At 45.7% G+C, this 21721-nt stretch overlaps 2 protein-coding genes and 1 pseudogene across 7 annotated transcripts; 2 read left to right on the top strand and 1 right to left on the bottom strand.

The window, feature by feature from the left end:
* Positions 1 to 1245: 1245 nt before the first annotated feature.
* Positions 1246 to 3786, bottom strand: LOC100826242 (annotated as a pseudogene).
* A 1483-nt stretch (positions 3787 to 5269) lies between these two features.
* Positions 5270 to 10209, top strand: LOC100825929 (disease resistance protein RPP13). The gene is made up of 2 exons (XM_003570884.4): positions 5270 to 7494; positions 8063 to 10209. Exons 1-2 carry the CDS (start codon positions 6686 to 6688, stop codon positions 10032 to 10034), a joined length of 2781 nt encoding a protein of 926 aa, XP_003570932.1. The 5' UTR covers positions 5270 to 6685; the 3' UTR covers positions 10035 to 10209.
* Positions 10210 to 11679: 1470 nt separating this feature from the next.
* Positions 11680 to 19976, top strand: LOC100825310 (disease resistance protein RPP13). 6 transcript variants are annotated; one of them, XM_010235511.3, is made up of 6 exons: positions 11680 to 12001; positions 12570 to 13030; positions 13843 to 14397; positions 14703 to 14810; positions 15871 to 16929; positions 17653 to 19976. In XM_010235511.3, exons 5-6 carry the CDS (start codon positions 16127 to 16129, stop codon positions 19625 to 19627), a joined length of 2778 nt encoding a protein of 925 aa, XP_010233813.1. In that variant the 5' UTR covers positions 11680 to 12001; positions 12570 to 13030; positions 13843 to 14397; positions 14703 to 14810; positions 15871 to 16126; the 3' UTR covers positions 19628 to 19976. The 6 variants fall into 6 exon arrangements, with proteins under 6 accessions (XP_010233813.1, XP_014756249.1, XP_024316631.1 ...); XM_014900763.2 differs by having other exon boundaries at positions 11680 to 11992; positions 14703 to 16929; XM_024460863.1 differs by lacking the exon at positions 13843 to 14397.
* Positions 19977 to 21721: the final 1745 nt, after the last annotated feature.

Raw genomic sequence — 21721 nt, 5'->3', positions numbered from 1 at the left:
AAAAGGTAGGTCCAGCTAATCCATGAATAGCAACACATCACACTGTAAAAATTAGTAAAAACATGTTTGATATATGGGTATTGAGGGCCTTAGAAGGATCTACAAAATCCAACAAGTTGCAACTGCACTCTTCAAATAGGAATCCGTTTTCAAACTACCTTTCATGTTCCGACAGTTAGTCAGAGATCTTTTCGGTGATCCGATTGCATCATATACATATACATAAATATTTACACAAACATAGGTCATCGAAAAACATAACTAATCCTCCAATCCTAATTTATTTATAAAGAACATTGTATTCTTTTGTTGTTAAGACGATCTGTTTGGTCTTGATGCCTGCTACGGTTCTGTGCATGTAGAGGCGGAAGGGTATGTCTTCTTTTTCAAAAAAATAGGAATCCATTTTCAAACTGAAGACTTTTCAGCGATCTGACTGCATATCATATAGATAAACCTTCAGACAACATAGGTCATCAGAAAACATGTCGCTAATCCCTAGGTTCTAGTCTATTTGTAATATGAAGAAGAGTAACTGATAGCTGACTTTGACTCGAACCAAATGCAGCCACCGATGAGCATCGTATCATAATATTGCAGGTCAATAAAAATACATAATATTGTCGATATTTCCCTGGAAGAGAAAATAAATAATTATAATTTCCTTTCTTGGTATCTGCAGAAATAACAGCGCCGATATTCTTACGGTCCTCCCGTGCAGTTCCCACCATTTTTTGCAATTCATTATCGAAGACCTTTTGCTTCCTAGCCGCATAATATATTAATTGCATGAACTGAAAACTTGCCCAACATCCTCATCGGCACTTTTAGGATTGTTGTACAGTTTTCTTCGCAAAATATATAAAAGAAAACGATTGATGTACAGTTTGTGTTATCGATTTTGGCTGTCAGCTGATTTCCATCAGTGCTTTGTCACTGTCAGTTTTCAGAATAAACTAGGCATCCATGGCTCATGGATGGTAAATAAAGGAAGGACGGCTTTGTACTCCCTCCGTCACATATCAAATGTCGAAATATTACATGAATCTAGACGCTTTTTAGTCATAAATACATCCATATTTAGGCAAATTTGAGACACTTAATATGGGACGGAGGAAATATTTGGTAACCCAGTCAAAACGTTTTATTCAGTAACCTTGTTTCTTTAGAGAAAAAAGAAACATTGTTTCATTTAGACCCTGTCAACTGTCATTGCAGGAGTTCACTGCATCAACAAACACGCACTTTAAGCAGAGCACACCAATTCAACATTGCAGTAACAAAAAATATTCAGAGATTCAATGGTTTGCAAATAGCCAGTACCTAAAAGTTCAGAAATTGGAATACACTTCAAATGTTGTAACTGGAAAGAAAAAAAATTGTACGTGAGGATAGCACGGCACACACATCATAGCTCACTGAAACAAGCAGATATATAAACTATGAAGTAGAGGCACGTCCAATCCATGCACCACTTTCTCTTCCAAGGCCACAATGCGCTCAGCGGAATCAACTCTTTTTTGACATGGCATCAGCATCTGTGCGTAGATGAAACAACATGAATTTTCCATGTGAAGAAGGCACCAAAAGGAATTACCAAATATGATTAAGAAGCATTGAATGTTAACAAGCATCAGATAGATCAATGGCTGCATGTGATGCAAGAAGTTGACACCAGATATAACAAGGAGATACCTATCACATTGCACAGTGACCTAAAAATCAGGAAACAAGAATCCAAATATGTCCTTTGCAAACATCCTGATGTGCATACGGCACGAAGCCACAGGCTGAAGTTTCCATGTGTGCATATGATTTAAGCAACCAAGATTTTATACGATAAGATGTGCTAGTGTGCTACGCTGAGCATTGAAGAAACCAATTTATTCAAAGAAGGAAAACAAGGTTATGCAGATACAAAAGCTGAGAAGCTTGAACATGCAGATACAGAGGAGACAAGAATAAGGCTAAAAGAGGTGTCAATGAAGGAAACAAAGTTACGCAGATGTAAGAGCTGAGGAGCTTGAAGAGGAAGATGCAGAGGAGCAAGAATGAGGCTAGAAGGGCGTAGATGCAGAAAGGATATCATACAACAACATAAGGAACCTGATTAAATACATTCTGACCAGGGAAACAAAAGCAAAAGTAATAAATAAGCAGAGTGGCAAGGTACATTATCAGCGGAAAAAAAGCTGCAACATATTACTTTGCTACAACATATTGGGACCAAATTAAATACGAGTAAGGAAAGAATAGGATCATATGCTCACCACTTTATAGAGTTGGTGCACACAATGAAGGTGGGAAACCAGCATATAGTCGACCAGGAAAGATGGCTTCGCTAAGCCCAGCGAACAACTCAACCAGCAACGTCTTGATGTCCACCGAAAAATACCCAATATTTAGCTGCTCTTCTGAAGATGTGGTGTACAGCGTTTCTAAAAGCAGGTATCCCCAGCTACACCCATCAGATACCGACGCATTATCGGCAATGGGATGACCTTCTCCGACTGCCATTGGTTATTTCTCAGAACGGAATACGTGAGCGAATATGCGTCATCTTCACTGTCATCACGATCGCATATACTGAGCATTCCAAGCATTCCTTCTGCTGCCTCGACAATGACAAAACGGCTATTTTGCTCTTCTGGTGGGAGGTCAATAGCAGAGAACTCCATCACGTGCACATCAAGCGCAAGCAGCTTATTCGGGAAACGCAATGGCCAATAAAAGTGTCCATGGACGTATTGACGATCTGACAAGCAAGGCTTACATTGTAAAAGTGAAGCTAATGCCTGAGCATTCGACCGGTCAAACGTAAGAGCACGCCATTGTCCACCCGACGAGAAGATGAGGAGAACCAGTTTGTTTCGGTGTTGCGCCATGCACATCACTCTAAATGATAAGGGGTCACCGCCATCCTCGCCGGGAGCAAGGAAAGTCTTCATGTCCAGGAAGTCTGGTTTATGGATCAACGCGGTTAGATCGGCGGGGACGGCAGGCAGCAGCACGTAGCGGCGGTGCACAGGGTCGCACACAGCGAGGTCCCTGACCAAAAATTCGCTGTACTGTAAGTCGGACCCCTCATGCTCCGCGAAGATCCGGATGCCACTTTTGCCTTCTTTGACCGGGCCGCCGGCGAGGAGGGCTCGCCCTTCGAAGAAATCAAGTCGACTCCACCTGCGGCCGGCGGTGGAGGGGAGGAAGGAGGAGCAGGAGAAGTCGAAGCCAGCGAAGGCGCGGGCGGCGGCAGCGGAGGGGTGCGGCGGCTGCGCTGGTATAAAGTACTTGCCTATGACGCCGACGAGGGGCGGTGGGTGGAGGGCGCGGTAGCAGCGGAGGAACTTGTGGTCGGCGATGACGCGGCGGAAGGCGGTTCAGGCCGTGGAGGCGCGGGCGAGGTCGGCGGCCGTGGGAAGACGGAGGAAGATTTCCTGGAGGAGCTCGTCCGGGACTTGAAAGAACGGCGGTTCCGGCGGTGCTCGTGGGTCTGGGTGGGAGGTTGGCGGCGGCGCCATCGGGGTGGCCGGGCGGGTGGAGAGCCGGAGAGGGGCTGTTCTCATTTTGGGGGATTTGAAATCTGCCCATTTTGGAAGCAACTTTGTTGGAAATTTGATTGCCAGGATTTGATTACAGGGAATGTGGATCAGTTATCGGCTGATTTGATGCGCAGGGTGTTTTGTTTATTTTTGGGCTCGCACCATTGTGATCCGATGTACCTAATCTTTCCCTTCAAAATATATGATCATTCTGTTGCATGGTTTATATGGTTCCAGATGTGCTACATAGTCCCCACTTGACACCTCCCGCTGCTTCGGCGCCCCTCGCGTCCTGTGCCTCACCGCCTCCACCGCTTGCCCTCCACCTCCAGTCGCCGGGTCATCAGGACCTGGATCCGAGCTTTCCAGGCTGCTCGTGGTCGCCGACTGCGTCGTATGGATGCCCGCCGCCACCCTCCGAGCTCCGGCGGGGGCAGGCGACGGCCTCATCGTGACGGATTTGATGGCTGGACGGCGGCGGTGATCCAGGTTAGCTGCCCCGTGCTGTCGCGGCATCCACGTAGAACCGCGAGCTGCTGCAGGCAAGGTCCGTGAGATCTGTGGACGTAAGGTGAGGATTCTGTCTGCTGCTGTTACTATCGATTTCTGATGCCTGGATGATTTGTTGTTCTCACTGAAATTGCACATACTGTTATGCAAGTTAATTTTCACTAGTACATTCGAAGTAGCCAGTGCACAGCGTGCATATGCCTCTGGTTTGGTCCAGTTTTATCGCAGCTGTGGGTACTAGGATGGTGTTCTGTTTAATTTTTGACGAAATGAAATTCACCAAAAATCGAGCTGTTTATCTTACGGAGGCTACTCATGTTCACCTTTTTCTTGTTGCCCAGTTGTGCTTTTTACCCCGGAGAGAGCCATTGCTTGTTGCCCAGCAAAAGGAGTATATACAGTATATGCAACCGGAGCTGGATTCAAACAACGAGCAACAAATAGCAGCACGGTAAATTATATACTGGGGTATTATCTGATCAACTAAAGAGTAGGTCAGGTCATCTCAAGCAATTAAGATTATTAAGCAAGTTGCACAAAGTAATGCTTACTTTTCGTTTCGGAAATTCCCTGAGCAAAGTAGTGCAGAGGATCACGTTCACGCGGTAGGTGGTGAGTTGGTGATGGAATTGATAGCAGTGGTTGATTCATAATTGCAGTAATGGGGCTTGTCTGCTCTGCATCCATGCAGCTACCATCGTCATTTGTCCGTCGTAATAACTAACATCACCAGCCACAGCTTGCACTAGTAGCTGTGCACTAGTAACTACAGCAGCCAGACTCATTTGCTTACACTCTCGCAGCGAACATAGTACTCCACTAGCTAGCTCTACTTGGTTGTTGTCCGTCTCTCTGGTTCTATTCTGGTACCTTCAAGCAAGAAGTGAAGGGTTTATTCATATCTTTTTGCTAGTTATTCTTAAAAGTTCGATAGCAAGGAAAAGAAAAATTGAAAAACGCCATTTGGCTTCTTTTTTTTTGTTTGTTTGTCGGTTCAGATAAATGCCGTCACATCTGTAATGTTCATCGATACCCATTATATTATGTAAAAAATTTGGACCTAAATAACCTTCCGTCGCTTCTTCTTCTTACCTCTAGTGATCCAGGCTAGCTGCCCCCTGCTGTCGCGCGTCCACGGAGAACCGCGAGCTGCTGCAGGCAAGAGGTCTGTGAGAGATCTGTGGACGGAAGGTGAGGATTCTGCTGCTGTTACTTAGTACATTGCTGTGACGCACTTTTGATTTCTGATGCCTCGATGATTTGTTGTTCTCACTGAAATTGTACATGCTGTTATGCAAGTTAATTTTCACTAGTACACTCGAAGCAGCTAGTGCATGGCATGTATATGCATCTGGTTTGGTCTAATTTTATTGCATTTGAGTTGAACTACCAATACTTGTAGTGCAAAACATTTGCAGTGGACTTGTACTAGTAGAAAAATCCTGGTTCAAGATTTTTGCTCTAGAATTGAGCTGGTCAAAAATCTAGTAAGTACAAATTTGCACTAGAGTTAAACTAAAAAATCCTAATTCACATTTTTTGCATTAGAATTTATCCGGTCAAAAACCTAGCAAAAGAATTCGCACTAAAGTAGACTAGGAATTTTTTCCAAAAAAATGCACTAGAGTTGAACTAAGAAAAACAATCCTAGCCCAGAGTACTTGCACTAGAGTTGAACCGGGAAAAATCAAGTAGCACAAAGAATTTGCGCCATAGAGTTGAACTAGTCGAAAACTAGAACAAAGAATTTGAAATAAACATGAAGTAGTTTAAATCCGAAATCTTAGTACAAAATAATTTGCACTAGAGTTCGACCATGAAAACTTCTAATAAGAAAAAAAGTTAGCACTAGAGTTGAACTAGGAAAAATTCTAGTACGAAGATTTGCAATAAACTTGAACCAGTTAAAATCCTAGCACAAAACAATTTGCAGTATATACTTGGATCCAAGGTCTGCAGTTTGGTCGAGAGGAACAGTGAGAAGCAATAATGGCCGGGCAAATTGATAGCCACGATGGAGTAAAAAAGTGGGCTAACAGTGTCCGACATGGCCTGTACCTTGGTGACCGTGAGAGATGGAGGACAATAATCGATAGCAGTTGTTGATTCATAATTGCAGTAGTGGGTCTTGCCTGTCCGTCGTAATTAACATCACCGACGACAGCTCGCATTGGTTGCCATTTTCTCTGCTTCGTAAAAAATGTCACACCTAGCATAAAATTTATACTAACTTAATATAAAAGGTCAGTAGTATGCAGTAGCCAGTACTGTACGGGTAGCACCGGCGAGAGCTTGGCAGCTCTCCACAGCAGCCAGATTCCTTTGCTTGCAGTCTCGCAGCGAACATACCACTGGCTAGCTACTTGTTGAGGTGGTGACCATGAGATGGATGGAGGACAATAATTCATAGCAGTGGCCAGTGGTTGATTCATAACTGCAGTAGTGGGGCTTGCCTGCTCCCCAACATCACCAACGACAGCTCCACCACCACGCGAGGCAGTAGTTGCACTTGTATAGATAGCACCGGCGAGAGCTGCGCAGCACTCCTCCTCAGCAGCCAGATTCACTTGCTTAGACTCTCGCAGCGAACAAACCACTAGCTAGCTACTTGGCGAGTGAGGTTACTCTGGAGCGAGATGGCAGCAGAAATCGTGAGCGCGACCAGCGGGGTGATGAACCCGCTCCTGGGCAAGCTCACCGCGCTGCTCGGGGAGGAATACAAGAAGCTCACAGGCGTGAGGAAGCAGGCCTCGTTCCTCAAGGATGAGCTCAGCGCCATGAAAGCTCTCCTCGACAAACTGGAGCTCATGGACGAACCCGATCCCTTGGCCAAGGACTGGAGGGACCATGTCAGGGAGATGTCGTATGACATGGAAAACTGCATCGATGACTTCATTCATGACCTTGGCGTTGGCGTTGCGGATGCCAAGGTGGGCTTCGTTAGGAAGACGGCGCAGCGTCTTAGGAGGCTGGGGAGGCGTCATAAGATCGCTGACCGGATCGAGGAGCTCAAGGGTCTTGCACTCAAGGCGAACGAACGGCGACTGAGGTACAAGATTGATGAATATATCAACCCTGCCTCCGGCGCCGTTCCTGTCGATCCCCGGGTCCCGGCGATATACAAAGAGGCGGCGGGTCTTGTGGGTATTGATGGCCCAAGGGAAGAAATTGTCAACTGGTTGACTGCCAGTGTGAGAAAGCTTAATGTGGTTTCCATTGTGGGATTCGGAGGCCTAGGAAAAACTACACTTGCCAAACAAGTGTATGATAAGATCAGAGGCCAGGGCCAGTTTGGATGCACGGCATTTGTTTCAGTTTCTCAAAGGCCTGACATGACAAGCCTTCTCAGTGGCCTAGAGTTGAAGCTTGGGGTGGAGGAGTCTCGTCGTGCTCACGAGGTGCCGGACATCATCGACCGTCTTAGAGAACATCTAAAAAATAAGAGGTACTCCTTGTTCCAAATCATAAGATCGCTGTTATAGCTTTGTCCTAAATCAAATTCTTTATAGAAAAAGCCTACGAACATGTTCAATACTAATTCAGTTTATTAAACCCGTCATCCGGCTATTGATAGGTGATAACCTTAAAATGAGCTATTGTGACCAATCTTTTTGGCTTCTGTTTTGACTTTAGTAGTTACTCACGAGGTTGACACTAAATATCTAGATGGAACACGGACCACATCTATCCTTCCAAAACAAAGCTATTACTTTGACTAAGCCGTAGAAATGCTTCATATATGGTACCCTTGCGGAACCACTAGATCGACTTCATCTTGAGGCAAGAGACTTTGCGTGTGCGTATCCTGGCTTCGTGGTATCAGTAGGAGGCCTTACTTTTTATAGGTCCATCAAATTAAGAGCAAGGTGGCTCCCTTTTTGCTGGACCTTTTGTGTATTTCTCTTCTTCATTTTTTGTAAATTGTATGCCATCATTTTTATCAAATATGATATGTATGTTACTATAACGTTTTTATTTCCTAACATATCTAAGCAACGTTAATAATTCAACAGGTACCTTATTGTAGTTGATGACTTGTGGGATCAGTCTGCCTGGGATACTATTAGTTGTGTCTTCGCAGAAGGCGGTAATGGGGGTATAGTAATAGTTACCACGCGATTGGATGATGTCGCTTGTGGGGCATGCCATGATCATCATGGATACATTTATAGAATGAAGCCACTTGTCAATGAAGACTCGAAGAGGTTATTCTTCAGTAGAGTATTCAGGTCTGAAGATGCTTGTCCACCTCAATTTCAAGAAGTTTCAGCTCAGATTTTAAAGAAGTGTGGTGGATTGCCACTTGCAATTATCACTATAGCAAGCCTATTAGGCAGTCGCCAAGCAAGATCAAGGAGTGACTGGGAAAGCATAAAGGATTCTCTGGGAACAAATTTTGCTGCATATCCCACCTTGGAAGGGATGAAAAATATATTAAACCTTAGTTACCTTAATCTTCCTCTCCGTCTCCGGGCATGTTTTCTGTATCTCGGTATGTATCCTGAGGACCGCGAGATCATGAGGGTTGATCTGACTCGACAATGGGTAGCCGAAGGCTTTGTCAGTGGTCCTGATGGGGCAGATTTGGAGGAAGTTGCCAAAAGTTATTTCAACGAGCTTATCAACAGAAGCATGATTCAGCCTGGTGAAGAAAACATGTACGGAGAGGTGCATTCTTGCAGAGTGCACGATCTGATGCTTGATTTGATTTTAAGCAAGTGTACCGAGAACAACTTTCTGAGTGCAGCACACGGCTATGAAGAGATGGAAAGAATGCATGGGGGCAACTACAAGGTGCGTCGATTATCCCTGAACTTGAGCGCAGGTGGCGCCGCAATACCAGGTTTGACCGTACCTGCTACTGGTCTGTCACAGGTTCGATCATATGCAAGGTTCGGAGATTCCAAGTACACACCTCCTCTTTGTCGGTTTAAGTATCTCCGGGTGCTAGTGTTCGAGTTTCCAGAATATTGGGACATAACAATCGACCTCACTGGTATCGGTCACTTGTTTCTGTTGAGGTATTTGAAGGTTTCAGCGGGAGGGGGGGTGGATATAGATCTCCCTGTTGAAGTTAAAGGGCTTGTTCATCTGGAGACTCTGGAGATATCCTGCGACTCAGTACAAAGCTTTCCGTCAGATGTGGTTTGCTTGCCCAATTTGTTCCGTCTGATCCTGCCGTATGAGACTGGGCTGCCTGAAGGGACCCGGAACATGAAATCCATCCGCACCCTGAATTGTTCTGGCATGGGGGAGAGCTCGGTGGAGGATATCAAGGGACTGGGCGAGCTGACCACTCTAAGGGAGTTGGAGCTGTACACGTCGTACGGATGCGATTTAACGGAGGATGGCGTGGATGCTTTGGTCTCCTCCGTTGGAAAGCTCCGTGGCCTCAAGCGCCTCCGTCTCTGTTGCGAGCGTGAAGGCTACGACGACCAGCTGGAGTCATTACCGGATCATCCTCTTCCCCGCATCGAGGTACTGGATCTGACATGGTGGCAGTTCTTAAGAGTGCCCCAATGGATCGGTGGTCTCCGCTGCCTCCAGGCCCTCTATCTACTCACTGTTCAATTCTCGTCGGAGGACGTTCGTGTTCCTGGAATGCTTCCCTCGCTCGTCCATGCCTTCTTCCGTGTAGTGGATATCCCTCAAGACAAGGTGGTGGTGGGCACGGGACTATTCCCGGCTCTGGAGCGCGTAGAGTTCACCTCTTATAAAGATGCCACGGAATTCCTACGCTTCGAGGCAGGAGCTATGCCCAAGCTACGGACGCTCGCTCTCTGGTTCGGGTTGGGGCGCTGGGGCGGCGCGACGCCGGTCGGCATCCACAACCTGTTAGCCCTCCAGCAGATCGACGTGCGTGTCTCGGGCATATACAAAGAGACACGTGAGCAATGTGAACAACTGCGCAGAGACGTCGAGTCCGCGTTCGGCGACGTCTCACGGGCGCACCCAGCACGTCCTACCGTTTCCGTCGCATACTAGTAGCACGTACTAGTGCTACTGATTTCTTTTTCCTTTCCTTTTCTTGTTTCTAATTTGTAGTTACTGCTAGCTTGTTTCCGATTTGTATACTATCACCAAAATATGTGTGTTGATTGCAACCCTGGTAAGTTCCAATTCTACCGGCCAAAACAAAAATCGAGAACTTGTCCAAAAACACGTGCTCTTTGTCTTGGTTACCAAAATTTCCAAACAGAGGCATATAAATCTGGAAAGAGAGAGTGCCAACCTTGAAATTCAAAGTTCTGGTATTTGCAAAAAGAAAAAGAAAAATAATGATGTGACAATCAACACATGCCTGGCGGCAGGAACACACTGGGCTGTGCTCTCGAGTGAGCTGTGACTGTGAGCCACAGGCGCCGGTCGTGCCGGGCTCTCGAATGAGCGACGTGTGGCTTCATCTCTTCGGTGGTGCTTATTTTTGTTTCAAACCCAGCTCCTCCTGTAGCTGTCTCTTTTGCTTTTGACTCTTGAGGCGTGCCGCGGCCGAGTTTATTTTTGCTGTTGCATATACTCCCTCCGTTACATAATTATTGGATCCATTGATTTTCACCCGCTTGCATCGTTTGCTTTTTCTTCATTCTCCGTCTGTGGTTTCCTATCCTCACACTGGTGTTCTGCGGCAGTTAGAAGATGCTCGCTGGCGCTGAGAAAAAACGAAAGCCCGATCAACATCTGATCTATACGAACAGAGTTCGTTGTTGTTAATCTATGGTTCAGTTTAACCTCTTTATCGAAAAGAACAAATAAATGAGTAAAAAAAACCCTCAGATTAACCTCTTTGTCAAAAAGAGAATCTCTAACAGATCCCCCATATCGGCCAAATCCGCAAAATAAACGCATGTTTTCGGTGGAAAAAACAACCCGGACAATCCGCCATATTTGGGAAATCGGTAGAACCGAATACAACCCCTCGGGCCGCTATATACCAGGATTTCGGTGCCTCTCGTCTAGTTACCGATAGCCTGCCAAAAATGGTTGGGTCTAGGACATTTCCGCTGGCACCTTCTTCCTCCCTTCTGCGCCGCCATTCCCCGCCCGCAGATTTCGCCGACGTCTAAACACGGGCGAGGTATTCCGTTGTGGCCCGCCGTCCATACGCATCCTCGCCGCTTTCTAGTCTTCCCCTCCACTTCCGACGCCTGTTTACTGGAGTCCGCGTCGCTGTTTCCGGCTGCCACTTCCCGAGATAGAGCCGCCGCCGTCGTTGAGCTGTACAAGGGCCTGAAACTGCCGGTGAGGCATCCAGCGAAGGCCGCCGTCTTCGGATCTCACAACGTCCGTGTCCCGTCCTGTCCGAGAAGGTAAAAATCTCGCCGATTTCGTGAGTTCTAAGTTGGAGATCTCGCGGATTTGTTCATGCGCATTGGAGATGTTTGGAATTTCATACGCGCCCTTTCCAAATGATAATCGGTTTCATTCAAATGCAGCCATATTTCTTGGGGAAAAAGTGCAGCCATGTCATCGATATTCGAAGGCAGATCAAAGAGACGACTTTGACTCTGACTTACCTACACAAACTCTCTTTGTTAGTATCGATGCATGAATCTGAAATCACAATTATGACGTCATTCGATCGGTAGAGTTGAATTAAGTTTTTCGACGCTTCATTTTCCGAACGCGTCTCTGACCTCTGCAGCGACAACCCCGCCGCCAAAGGCCCAAATCCCCCCAGATCTGCTAGTGCTACCAACCATCCCCCGCCCTTCGCCATTGCCAGCGACAACCGCACCCTCCCCGCCTAGTCCACTTAAGCCCGCGGATCCGGCGCGCCCATCCGCCTCCCCGTCCCATTCCCGACCACGGCGCCTGATCCGCCGGCATCACGAGCTAGCAGCCGCCGTCTTCTTGAGCTCTGCCTCGCCCGGTCGAGGGCGTGGCCCGGCTAGGCTTGGTTGGTTGGGGACGTGGAGCAGCTCTTTCATCAATGCCGATCGAATGTAGGATGAGTAAGCAATATCTGCCCTTAAGCTACTGTAGGATCATGTGTATTTTTTATTGGTTTTGAGTGAGTATATGAGAAGTTAGTTTACCTGAAATTTGACATCTTTTAGGATCAGATCTTGTGTACAGACTATAGGAATTTTATTGTACAGATTTAGAAATCTTGTGTACTTGTTGTAGTTTTGACAAGTTAGATTACCAGATTCTTATTGTACGAGTAGCAAATACAGATTGTAGAAATTTAAAATCTCTAGTAGATTCTTTTTGTACTTACACATTGGAGAAATTTTAGAATCTCTAGCAGACTCTTTTAATGCAGCAGTACTATTGTATGGGAAATTCCTGCTTGCAGATTGTGCAGACTGACTATTTCAGTGAATGTTTGTAGAAATTTTGCTTCTGTATAAGAAAGTTTCCTGCTGTACACTATATGTAGTTTGCCATAAATTTCAGATTGTTGCTGATGTACAGATAGTATAAATTTTACCCTTAATCTAGTTTGAGTTTGTTTGATGTTGGGTACATGCACAGAATACACAATACTTCCTTTGATCATGACTGATCTTTGTGCAGACCAAGGCGGCCCCGAAAGAACCATGTCGTTGCTGCTCCTCCTTGTCTGCGGCCATGAAAGCTGACGATGTCAATTGCGGCGACGCAGATGTCCTCCGTGCCAACCATGGCCACGGGAACCCTGGTGCCCAGTGGGGACCCATCACTTTCCTCTGGCCCAGAGCCTTGTGCCCAGCCCTCGGCTTCCTGGCTGGACATGGCCGGCGCAGGGAATGTAGGAATTGAGGTGCAGAATTCCGCTGTTTGGACGTTCATGTAATTCATGGCTGGAATACCAAACAATTTTCCGCACATGCACCTGCGCCTTCCCTTCCCACAATTCCGAGCTCCCGCGGTCCGTACTGGGCTGAATTCGCGGCGCACCCCTCACACGCCCGCATACCCCTTCTGTCCTCCGGGAAAAAAGAAGATAGAGCAGATGCTCCAGGAGACGCAATGCGGGGCACTTGACGGCGCCGCAGGTGAGTCCTCTCCTCTCGCCTGGCGTCATATCGTCAGAATTTTATTCAGTGTGGCTTGCAAAATTTAAATCATGTCTTTCGATTAAAATATGAAATACAGCCTTTTCTTCTATATGGAATTAAAATATGGAATGCTTGCTTATCGTACTTACTGATTTGTCAAGGAAGCCGGCACAAATGAATTGGAATAACAGCATGCTTTTTTGTATGCGCAAGTACTGAAGCCGGCACACATGAATTGGAATAACAGTGCTTTTTTATATGCCTGAGTACTGGAATTTATTTTGAACACAGGAACAATGCATGTTGGAAATCCAGGTTATCTTTAGATTGGCTCTGAAGATTGGTCAAAGCCTGCTTGACTTCAAACATGGCATATGGCTCTCACATATGTCTATAATGGATTAAGTTAGTCCAATAAGTTGACATCTAAAATGAAAAAGATTTGAACTTATCGGAACTTGCAGTCTATAAGGTTCTCTATCCTCTAGTCCTGCGAAGCTAATTGCGAGCGGCACGACGGATAAGAGCCAGGGGATTGAGGGTAGATCCAATCTTCTAAACCTTTCTTTGGTTTCAGAGCGACTTCTTGTTGATTGATGAGCAAAAATCGATTTTGGAAAGTTGTCGATTCAGATAATTTGATGTCATAAAGAAATGTAAACTGAAAAATGCATTTTTAACTTTGTCGATTCAGATAATTTGATGTCATATTTGCAATGTTCATCGATATGCCATCATGTAAAAGTTTTGGACGTAACTAACATTCTCCATTTCGATTCTCTTGCTTCTCTTCTTCTTCTTACCTGTAGTGGCAATATTATGTGCGTGGCGTAATCCAGGCCACAAAAACGAGAAAAGAGGGCCGGGATTGGCCCAACTCCAATCGGTGGGAATCATCCCCAACCACCACACTGACCCAGGGATCCCCGTCCCCCGGCCGCCGCCGCCGGCGACAGGCTCCGGTGGCGCTCTCCCTGGCGGCCGCGCACCTGCTTCTCCTCTCCTCCCGCTGCACAGTACCCTCTTCACACCTCCCGCTGCTTCCGCGCCCCTCGCGTCCTGCGCCTGACCGCCTCCGCCGCTTGCCCTCCGCCTCCAGTCGCCGGGTCATCAGGACCTGAGTGGCTGAATCAGAGCTTTCCAGGCTGCTCCTGGTCGCCAACTGCTTCGTACGGATGCCCGCCGCCAACCCCCGAGCTCCGGCGGGGGCAGGAGACGGCCTCATCGTGGAGGCCGTCTCATCGTGACGGATTTGATGGTTGGACGGCGTCGGTGATCCAGGCTAGCTGCCCCCTGCTGTCGCGCGTCCACGGAGAACCGCGAGCTGCTGCAGGCAAGGTCCCTGAGAGATCCGTGGACGAAAGGTGAGGATTGTGTCTGCTGCTGTTACTATCGTGCATTGCTGTGAAGCACTTTCGATTTCTGATGCCTGGATGATTTGTTGTTCTCACTGAAATTGCACATACTGTTATGCAAGTTAATTTTCACTAGTACATTCGAAGTAGCCAGTGCACAGCGTGCATATGCCTCTGGTTTGGTCCCATTTTATTGCAGCTGTGGGTACTAGGATGGTGTTCTGTTTAATTTTTTGACGAAATGAAATTCATCAAAAATCGAGCTGTTTATGTCACGGAGGCTACTCATGTTCACCTGTTTCTTTGTTGCCCAGTTGTGCTTCTTACCCCGGAGAGCCATTGCTTGTTGCCCAGCAAAAGGAGTATATACAGTATATGCAACCGGAGCTGGATTCAAACAACGAGCAACAAATAGCAGCACGGTAAATTATATACTGGAGTATTATCTGATCAACTACTGTATGTTTTATCTAAAGTAACGATGGCACAAGGGAGAGGCTGTGAGTTCTTTATTCAGAAAACGTGTCTGCCACTGATCGAGACCTGAGGTAATAATACGTAAGTGGGACGGATTAAACATGATGCGCGAACACTTTATCTTTGACTCTGGTGGAATGGGTCAATCAGCGCTCAGCACGCACACCCAAATCAAACATCGTAAACAAAAGAGAGGTGTATGCATATTAGTAATGCTAAAGAATAATCCAATTTAAGTTAGGTCAGGTCGTCTCAAGTAATTAAGATTATTAAGCAAGTTGCACAAAGTAATGCCTACTTTTCGTTTCGGAAATTCCCTGAGCAAAGTAGTGCAGAGGATCACGTACGTTCACGAGGTAGGTGGGAGTTGGTGATGGAATTGATAGCAGTGGTTGATTCATAATTGCAGTAGTGGGGCTTGCCTGCTCTGCATCCATGCAGCTCTCATCGTCATCTGTCCGGATAGCAATGGTTAATTCATAATTGCAGTAACTGTTACTGACGTGCATTGCTGTGACGCACTTTTGATTTCTGATGCCTCGATGATTTGTTGTTTCTCACTGAAATTGTACATGCTGTTATGCAAGTTAATTTTCACTAGTACACTCGAAGCAGCTAGTGCATAGCATGCATATGCATCTGGTTTTGGTCTAGTTTTATTGCATTTGAGTTGAACTACCAATACTTGTAGTGCAAAACATTTGCAGTGGACTTGTACTAGTAGAAAAATCCTGGTTCAAGATTTTTGCTCTAGAATTGAGCTGGTCAAATTGATAGCCACGGTGGAGTAAAAAAGTGGGCCAACAGTGTCCGACATGGCCTGTACCTCGGTGACCGTGAGAGATGGAGGACAATAATTGATAGCAGTTGTTGATTCATAATTGCAGTAGTGGGGCTTGCCTGCTCTCGCACATGGCCTCAAGTGCAGAGCTCCCATCGTCATCTGTCCGACGTCACCAACGACAGCTTGCACCAGATTCCTTTGCTTACAGTCTTTTCTTTTAGGCTCTTTGCTTACAGTCTGGCAGCGAACATACCACTGGGCACTGGCTAGCTACATGTTGAGGTGGTGACCATGAGATGGATGGAGGACAATAATTGATAGCTCCACCACCACGCGAGGCAGTAGTCGCACTAGTATTAGATAGCACCCGCGAGGGCTAGGCAGCGCTCCTTCTCAGCAGCCAGATCCATTTGATTAAACTCTCGCAGCGAACAAACCACTAGGTACTTGGTGAGAGTGAGGTTAGTCTGGAGCGAGATGGCAGAAATCGTGAGCGCGACCAGCGGGGTGATGAATCCGCTCCTGGGCAAGCTCACCGTGCTGCTCGGGGAGGAATACAAGAAGCTCACCGGGGTGAGGAAGCAGGCCTCGTTCCTCAAGGATGAGCTCAACGCCATGAAAGCTCTCCTCGACAAGCTGGAGCTCATGGACGAACCCGATCCCTTGGCCAAGGACTGGAGGGACCATGTCAGGGAGATGTCCTATGACATGGAGAACTGCATCGATGACTTCATGCATGACCTTGGTGGTGGCGGTGCCGCTGATGCCAAGGCGGGCTTCGTAAAGAAGATGGCGAAGCGTCTCCGGAGGCTGGTCAAGCGTCATAAGATCGCTGATCGGATCGAGGAGCTCAAGGTTCTTGCACACGAGGCGAATGAACGACGCCTGAGGTACAAGATTGATGATTGTATCAATTCTGCCTCCGGTGTCGTTCCTGTCGATCCTCGGGTCTCGGCGATATACAAGGAGGCGGCAGGTCTTGTGGGTATTGATGGCCCAAGGAAAGATATTGTCGACTGGTTGACTGCTAGCGTGAGAAAGCTTAACGTGGTGTCCATCGTGGGATTCGGAGGCCTAGGTAAAACTACACTTGCCAAGCAAGTGTACGATGAGATCAGAGGCAAGTTTGAATGCATGGCATTTGTCTCAGTTTCTCAAAGGCCTGACATGACAAGCCTTCTCAGTGGCCTACAGTTGAAGCTTGGGGTGTACCAGTCCCGTCGCGCTCACGAGGTGACAGATATCATCGACCGGCTTAGAGAACATCTCAAGAATAAAAGGTACTCTCTCTCTCTTTCAAATTATAAGTTGTTCTATACCTTTGTCGTAAGTTATTTTCTAAAAAAAGTTTGACTAAATGTATAGAAAAATCTACCAACATCTACAATGCTAATTTAGTTTATTGAACCTGTGGTCCAGCATATTATAGAGAGTGCAATTTTCCATGTATCTATTATTTTTGATAACCTTAAAATGAGCTATTGTGACCAATCTTTTTGGCTTCGGTTTTCACTTTATTAGTTAGTCACAAGGTTGACACTAAACAATATCTAGATGGAGCACGGACTACATCTATCCTTCCAAAACAAATGTATTTCTTTGACTAAGCCGTAGAAATGCTTCATATATGTTACCCTTGCGGAACCACTAGATCGACTTCATCTTGAGGCAAAATACTTTGTGTGTGTATAACCTGGCTCGTGGTATCAATAGGAGGTCTTACTTTCAAATACTGCCGATTCTGATATATTAGTATACATATTTAACATTTGTGTAGTTAGTGTTATATTGAAAGCTGTATTTATAATTAGGAAATAAAACCCATTATATTTAAAGGTCCATCAAATTAAGAGCAAGGTGGTTCCCTTTTACTGGACCTTTTGTGTATTTCTCTTCTTCATTTTTTGTAAATTGTATGCCATCATTTTTATCAAATATGATATGTATGTTACTATAACATTTTTGTTTCCTAACATATCTAAGCAACATTAATAATTCAACAGGTACCTTATTGTAGTTGACGACTTGTGGGATCAATCTGCATGGGATACTATTAGATGCGTCTTTCCAGAAGGTGATAATGGGGGAACAGTAATAGTTACCACGCGATTGGATGATGTGGCTTGTGGGGCATGCCATGATCATCATGGATACATTTATAGAATGAAGCCACTTGCCAACGAAGACTCGAAGAGGTTATTCTTCAGTAGAGTATTCAGGTCTGAAGATGGCTGTCCACCTCAATTTGAAGAAGTTTCAGCTCAGATTTTGAAAAAGTGTGGTGGATTGCCACTTGCAATTATCACTATAGCAAGCCTATTAGCCAGTCGCCAAGCAAGATCAAGGAGGGACTGGGAAAGCATAAAGGATTCTCTGGGAACCAATTTTGCTGCATATCCCACCTTGGAAGGGATGAAAAATATATTAAACCTTAGCTACATTAATCTTCCTCTTCGTCTCCGGGCATGTTTTCTGTATCTCGGTATGTATCCTGAGGACCGCGAGATCATGAGGGATGATCTGACTGGACAATGGGTAGCCGAAGGCTTTGTCAGTGGTCCTGATGGGGCAGATTTGGAGGAAGTTGCCAAAAGTTATTTCAATGAGCTTATCAACAGAAGCATGATTCAGCCCGGTGAACAAACCATGTACGGAGAGGTGTGTTCTTGCAGAGTGCACGATTTGATGCTTGATTTGATTTTAAGCAAGTGTACCGAGAACAACTTTCTTAGTGCAGCACGCAGCTATGAAGAAATGGAAAGAATGCATGGGCGCAACTACAAGGTGCGCCGATTATCCCTGAGCTTGAGCTCAGGTGCCTCCACAGAACCAGGGTCGACCATACCTGCTACTAGTCTGTCACAAGTTCGATCATTTGCATGGTTCGGATATTCCAAGTACACGCCTCCTCTTTGTCTGTTTAAGTATCTCCGGGTGCTGGTCTTTGAGTTCCTAGGATATTTGGACATGACAATCGACCTCAGTGCTATCGGGCACTTGTTTCTGCTGAGGTATTTGAAGGTTTCCCAGGAGATATCCGGCAGTATAGATCTCCCTGTTGAAGTTAAAGGGCTTGTTCATCTGGAGACTCTGGAGATATCCCGCACGTCAGCACGAAGCTTTCCGTCAGATGTGGTTTGCTTGCCCAATTTGTTCCGTCTGAACCTTCCGTATAATACTGGGCTGCCTCAAGGGATCCGGAACATGAAATCCATCCGCACCCTGCATTGTTTTGGCATGGAAAAGAGCTCGGTGGAGGATATCAAGGGACTGGGCGAGCTGACCAGTCTAAGGGAGTTGGAGCTGTCCACGTGGGACGGAGACTGTTTAACGGAGGATGGCGTCGATGCTTTGGTCTCCTCGGTTGGAAAGCTCCGTGGCCTCAAGCGCCTCGATCTCAGTTGCCAGCGTGAAGGCTATGACGACCAGCTGGAGTCATTACCGGATCATCCTCTTCCCCGCATCGAGGTACTGAATCTGAGATTCTGGCAGTTCTTAAGAGTTCCCCAATGGATTGGTGGTCTCCGCTGCCTCCAGGTCCTCTATCTTTGGATCGCTCAATTCTCGTCGGAGGACGTTCGTGTTCCTGGAATGCTGCCCTCGCTCGTCGATGCCAGCTTCAAAGTGGTGGATATCCCTCAGGACAAGGTGGTGGTGGGCACGGGACTATTCCCGGCTCTGGAGCGCGTAGAGTTCCGCTCTTTTGAAGATGTCACAGCATACCTAGGCTTCGAGGCAGGAGCTATGCCCAAGCTACAGAAGCTCAGTCTCTGGTTCGGGCCCCATAAATGGGGCGGCGCGACGCCGGTCGGCATGCACAACCTGCAAGCGCTCCAGCAGATCGACGTGCGTCTCTGGCCCATGGGCATCTTGACACGTGAGCAACGTGAACAAGTGCTCAAAGACGTCGAGTCCGCGTTCGGCGACGTCTCACGGGCGCACCCAGCACGTCCTACCGTTTCCGTCAGAGAGAGGTAGCACGTACTACTACTACGGTGGATTTGTTTTCATTTCCTTGGCTTGTTTCTGATTTGTATATTATCACCAAAATATGTGTTGATTGCAACCCTGGCGAGTTCCAATTCTGTCGGCCAAAACAAAAATCGAGAACTTGTCCAAAACAGCTCTTTGTCATGTTAGGTTACAATGCATTATTATTTGACTTCAAGGTGAAGCTACAAAACTCTCCCCTTTTCCAATGCACGAATCTCTGTCGCACGGGCATGCGAGACATAAGTTTGATCTAGTGAGAAGTTTACCGTCTAGTTTATATGTGAGTACTGTGTAGTACGGCTATGAATGAATTTCGGATGTGATTTTGGAATGATATATGAGAAAAATTTCATGTGTTGCAGAACCGTGATGTGGTGCATTAATCATCATCTAAAAAGAAAAAAAGAGTGGTTCACTAATCACAAAGAGCTTCTGCAAGAAAACACCTTTTGATTTCTTCCTCTTCAGAATTTCATGCCAATTTAACTCTGAACCAGTTCTGAACTCAGGCTCAGTTTTGCAAAGTCAGAAATAAATCTACAGGAATGCAGTTCAAAAGCTTTCACGTTTGCTTGGCTCCATCTTAGAAGCTTCGGCAGCTGCTTGCGTAATTGCACCTCCTGCAACAACTGCAACCTTCTCAGTAGCAGCTGCTACAGATGCAACCTTATATCAACTTGAACTATTTTGAATTCCTAGATAACATCCCCTTGATTGCTCAACTGCACCGCTGGTTTGCTCCACACTCGCACTTTAAGCAGACATTGATATTGCAGTAACAAAAATGTTCAGAGACTCAATGGTTTGCAAATAGCCAGTATCTAAAAGTTCAGAAACTGAAATACACTTCAAGTGCTGTAACTGGAAAGAAATTGTGTGCAAGTATAGCACGGCACACACATCATAGCTCACTGAAATAAGCATATGCATCAACTACAAAGTAGAGTCACATCGACCGTCTACAATTGGATATTGGACCAAGCATTAAGCAAGCAAATACATCTAGTCCATGCACTACTTTCTCTTCCAAGGCCACAATGCGCTCAGCAGAATCAACTCCTTTGCCATGGCACCTGTGCATGGATGAAACAACATGAATTTTCCATATGAACAAGGCACCAAAAGGAATACAAGGCTACCAAGTTTATTTAACAAGCATCGGATAGATCAATGGCTGTATGCGATGCCTGAAGTTGATACTGGATATAACAAGGAGGTACCTATCAGATTGCACAATAACAGTGAATTACATGAAAAAAACAGCGAATCAGGAAACAAGATTTCAAATATGTACTTTCCAAACATCCTGATGTCATATGGCACGTAGCCACGGGCTTAAGTTTCTATGTGTGCATATGATTAACCAACCTAAAGTTTATACGATAAAAATGCACTACGCTGAGGAGCTTGAAGAGGCAGATGCAGAGGAGCAAGCAAAAGTTCAGTCATGCATCCATGTAAACAGCTTCTGTTTTCAATCATGACTTGGTAAAAAAATTCTATAAAAAAAAATTACTCAAAGTCAGCAGAAAGTAATAATACCAATAATATCCTTACTCCTATGATTACTAGCATTATATGTGACCTCCTCCCATCTGTTTAGCCATTCAACTGCAGTAAATCGAAAGACAATCAAAAATCAACCATTCAACTAAATTGACTAGGGCAATCTACAGTGATCTGTGTAGCTAGTAGCTACTACTAGTTGAACTATCTGTATTTTAGTCTACTAATTTGTGGAGAAACCTGTAGTGGATTGTCATCATGGGGCTGACTGAGCTACAACATTGGTGACAAATTTTACTCATATACAGGTTAAAAATAAAGAAATTAGAAATATATTGACTAAGACCATCAATTCGACAGGATTTGAACGTGCTCATCAAAATCACTCACGGTCATTGGCGAAAGGAGCTAGTTCAAGCCAATGGGTGATAATTAACTAAATAAAGTACTCCATCTATTAAGATGATTATATGCATGTCCACAAGATTATAAATAAACATTAAGCTTCCAATTGCGCACATAAACTATGTGTTAGATTATCAACAGAACACCAATAACATATAACACTAATTA

This window comes from Brachypodium distachyon, chromosome 3 (assembly GCF_000005505.3).
Source record: "Brachypodium distachyon strain Bd21 chromosome 3, Brachypodium_distachyon_v3.0, whole genome shotgun sequence".
Taxonomy (NCBI): Eukaryota; Viridiplantae; Streptophyta; class Magnoliopsida; order Poales; family Poaceae; genus Brachypodium; species Brachypodium distachyon.
Note: the sequence above shows the minus strand (reverse complement) of the source record. Positions and strands in the feature narration are given on the sequence as shown.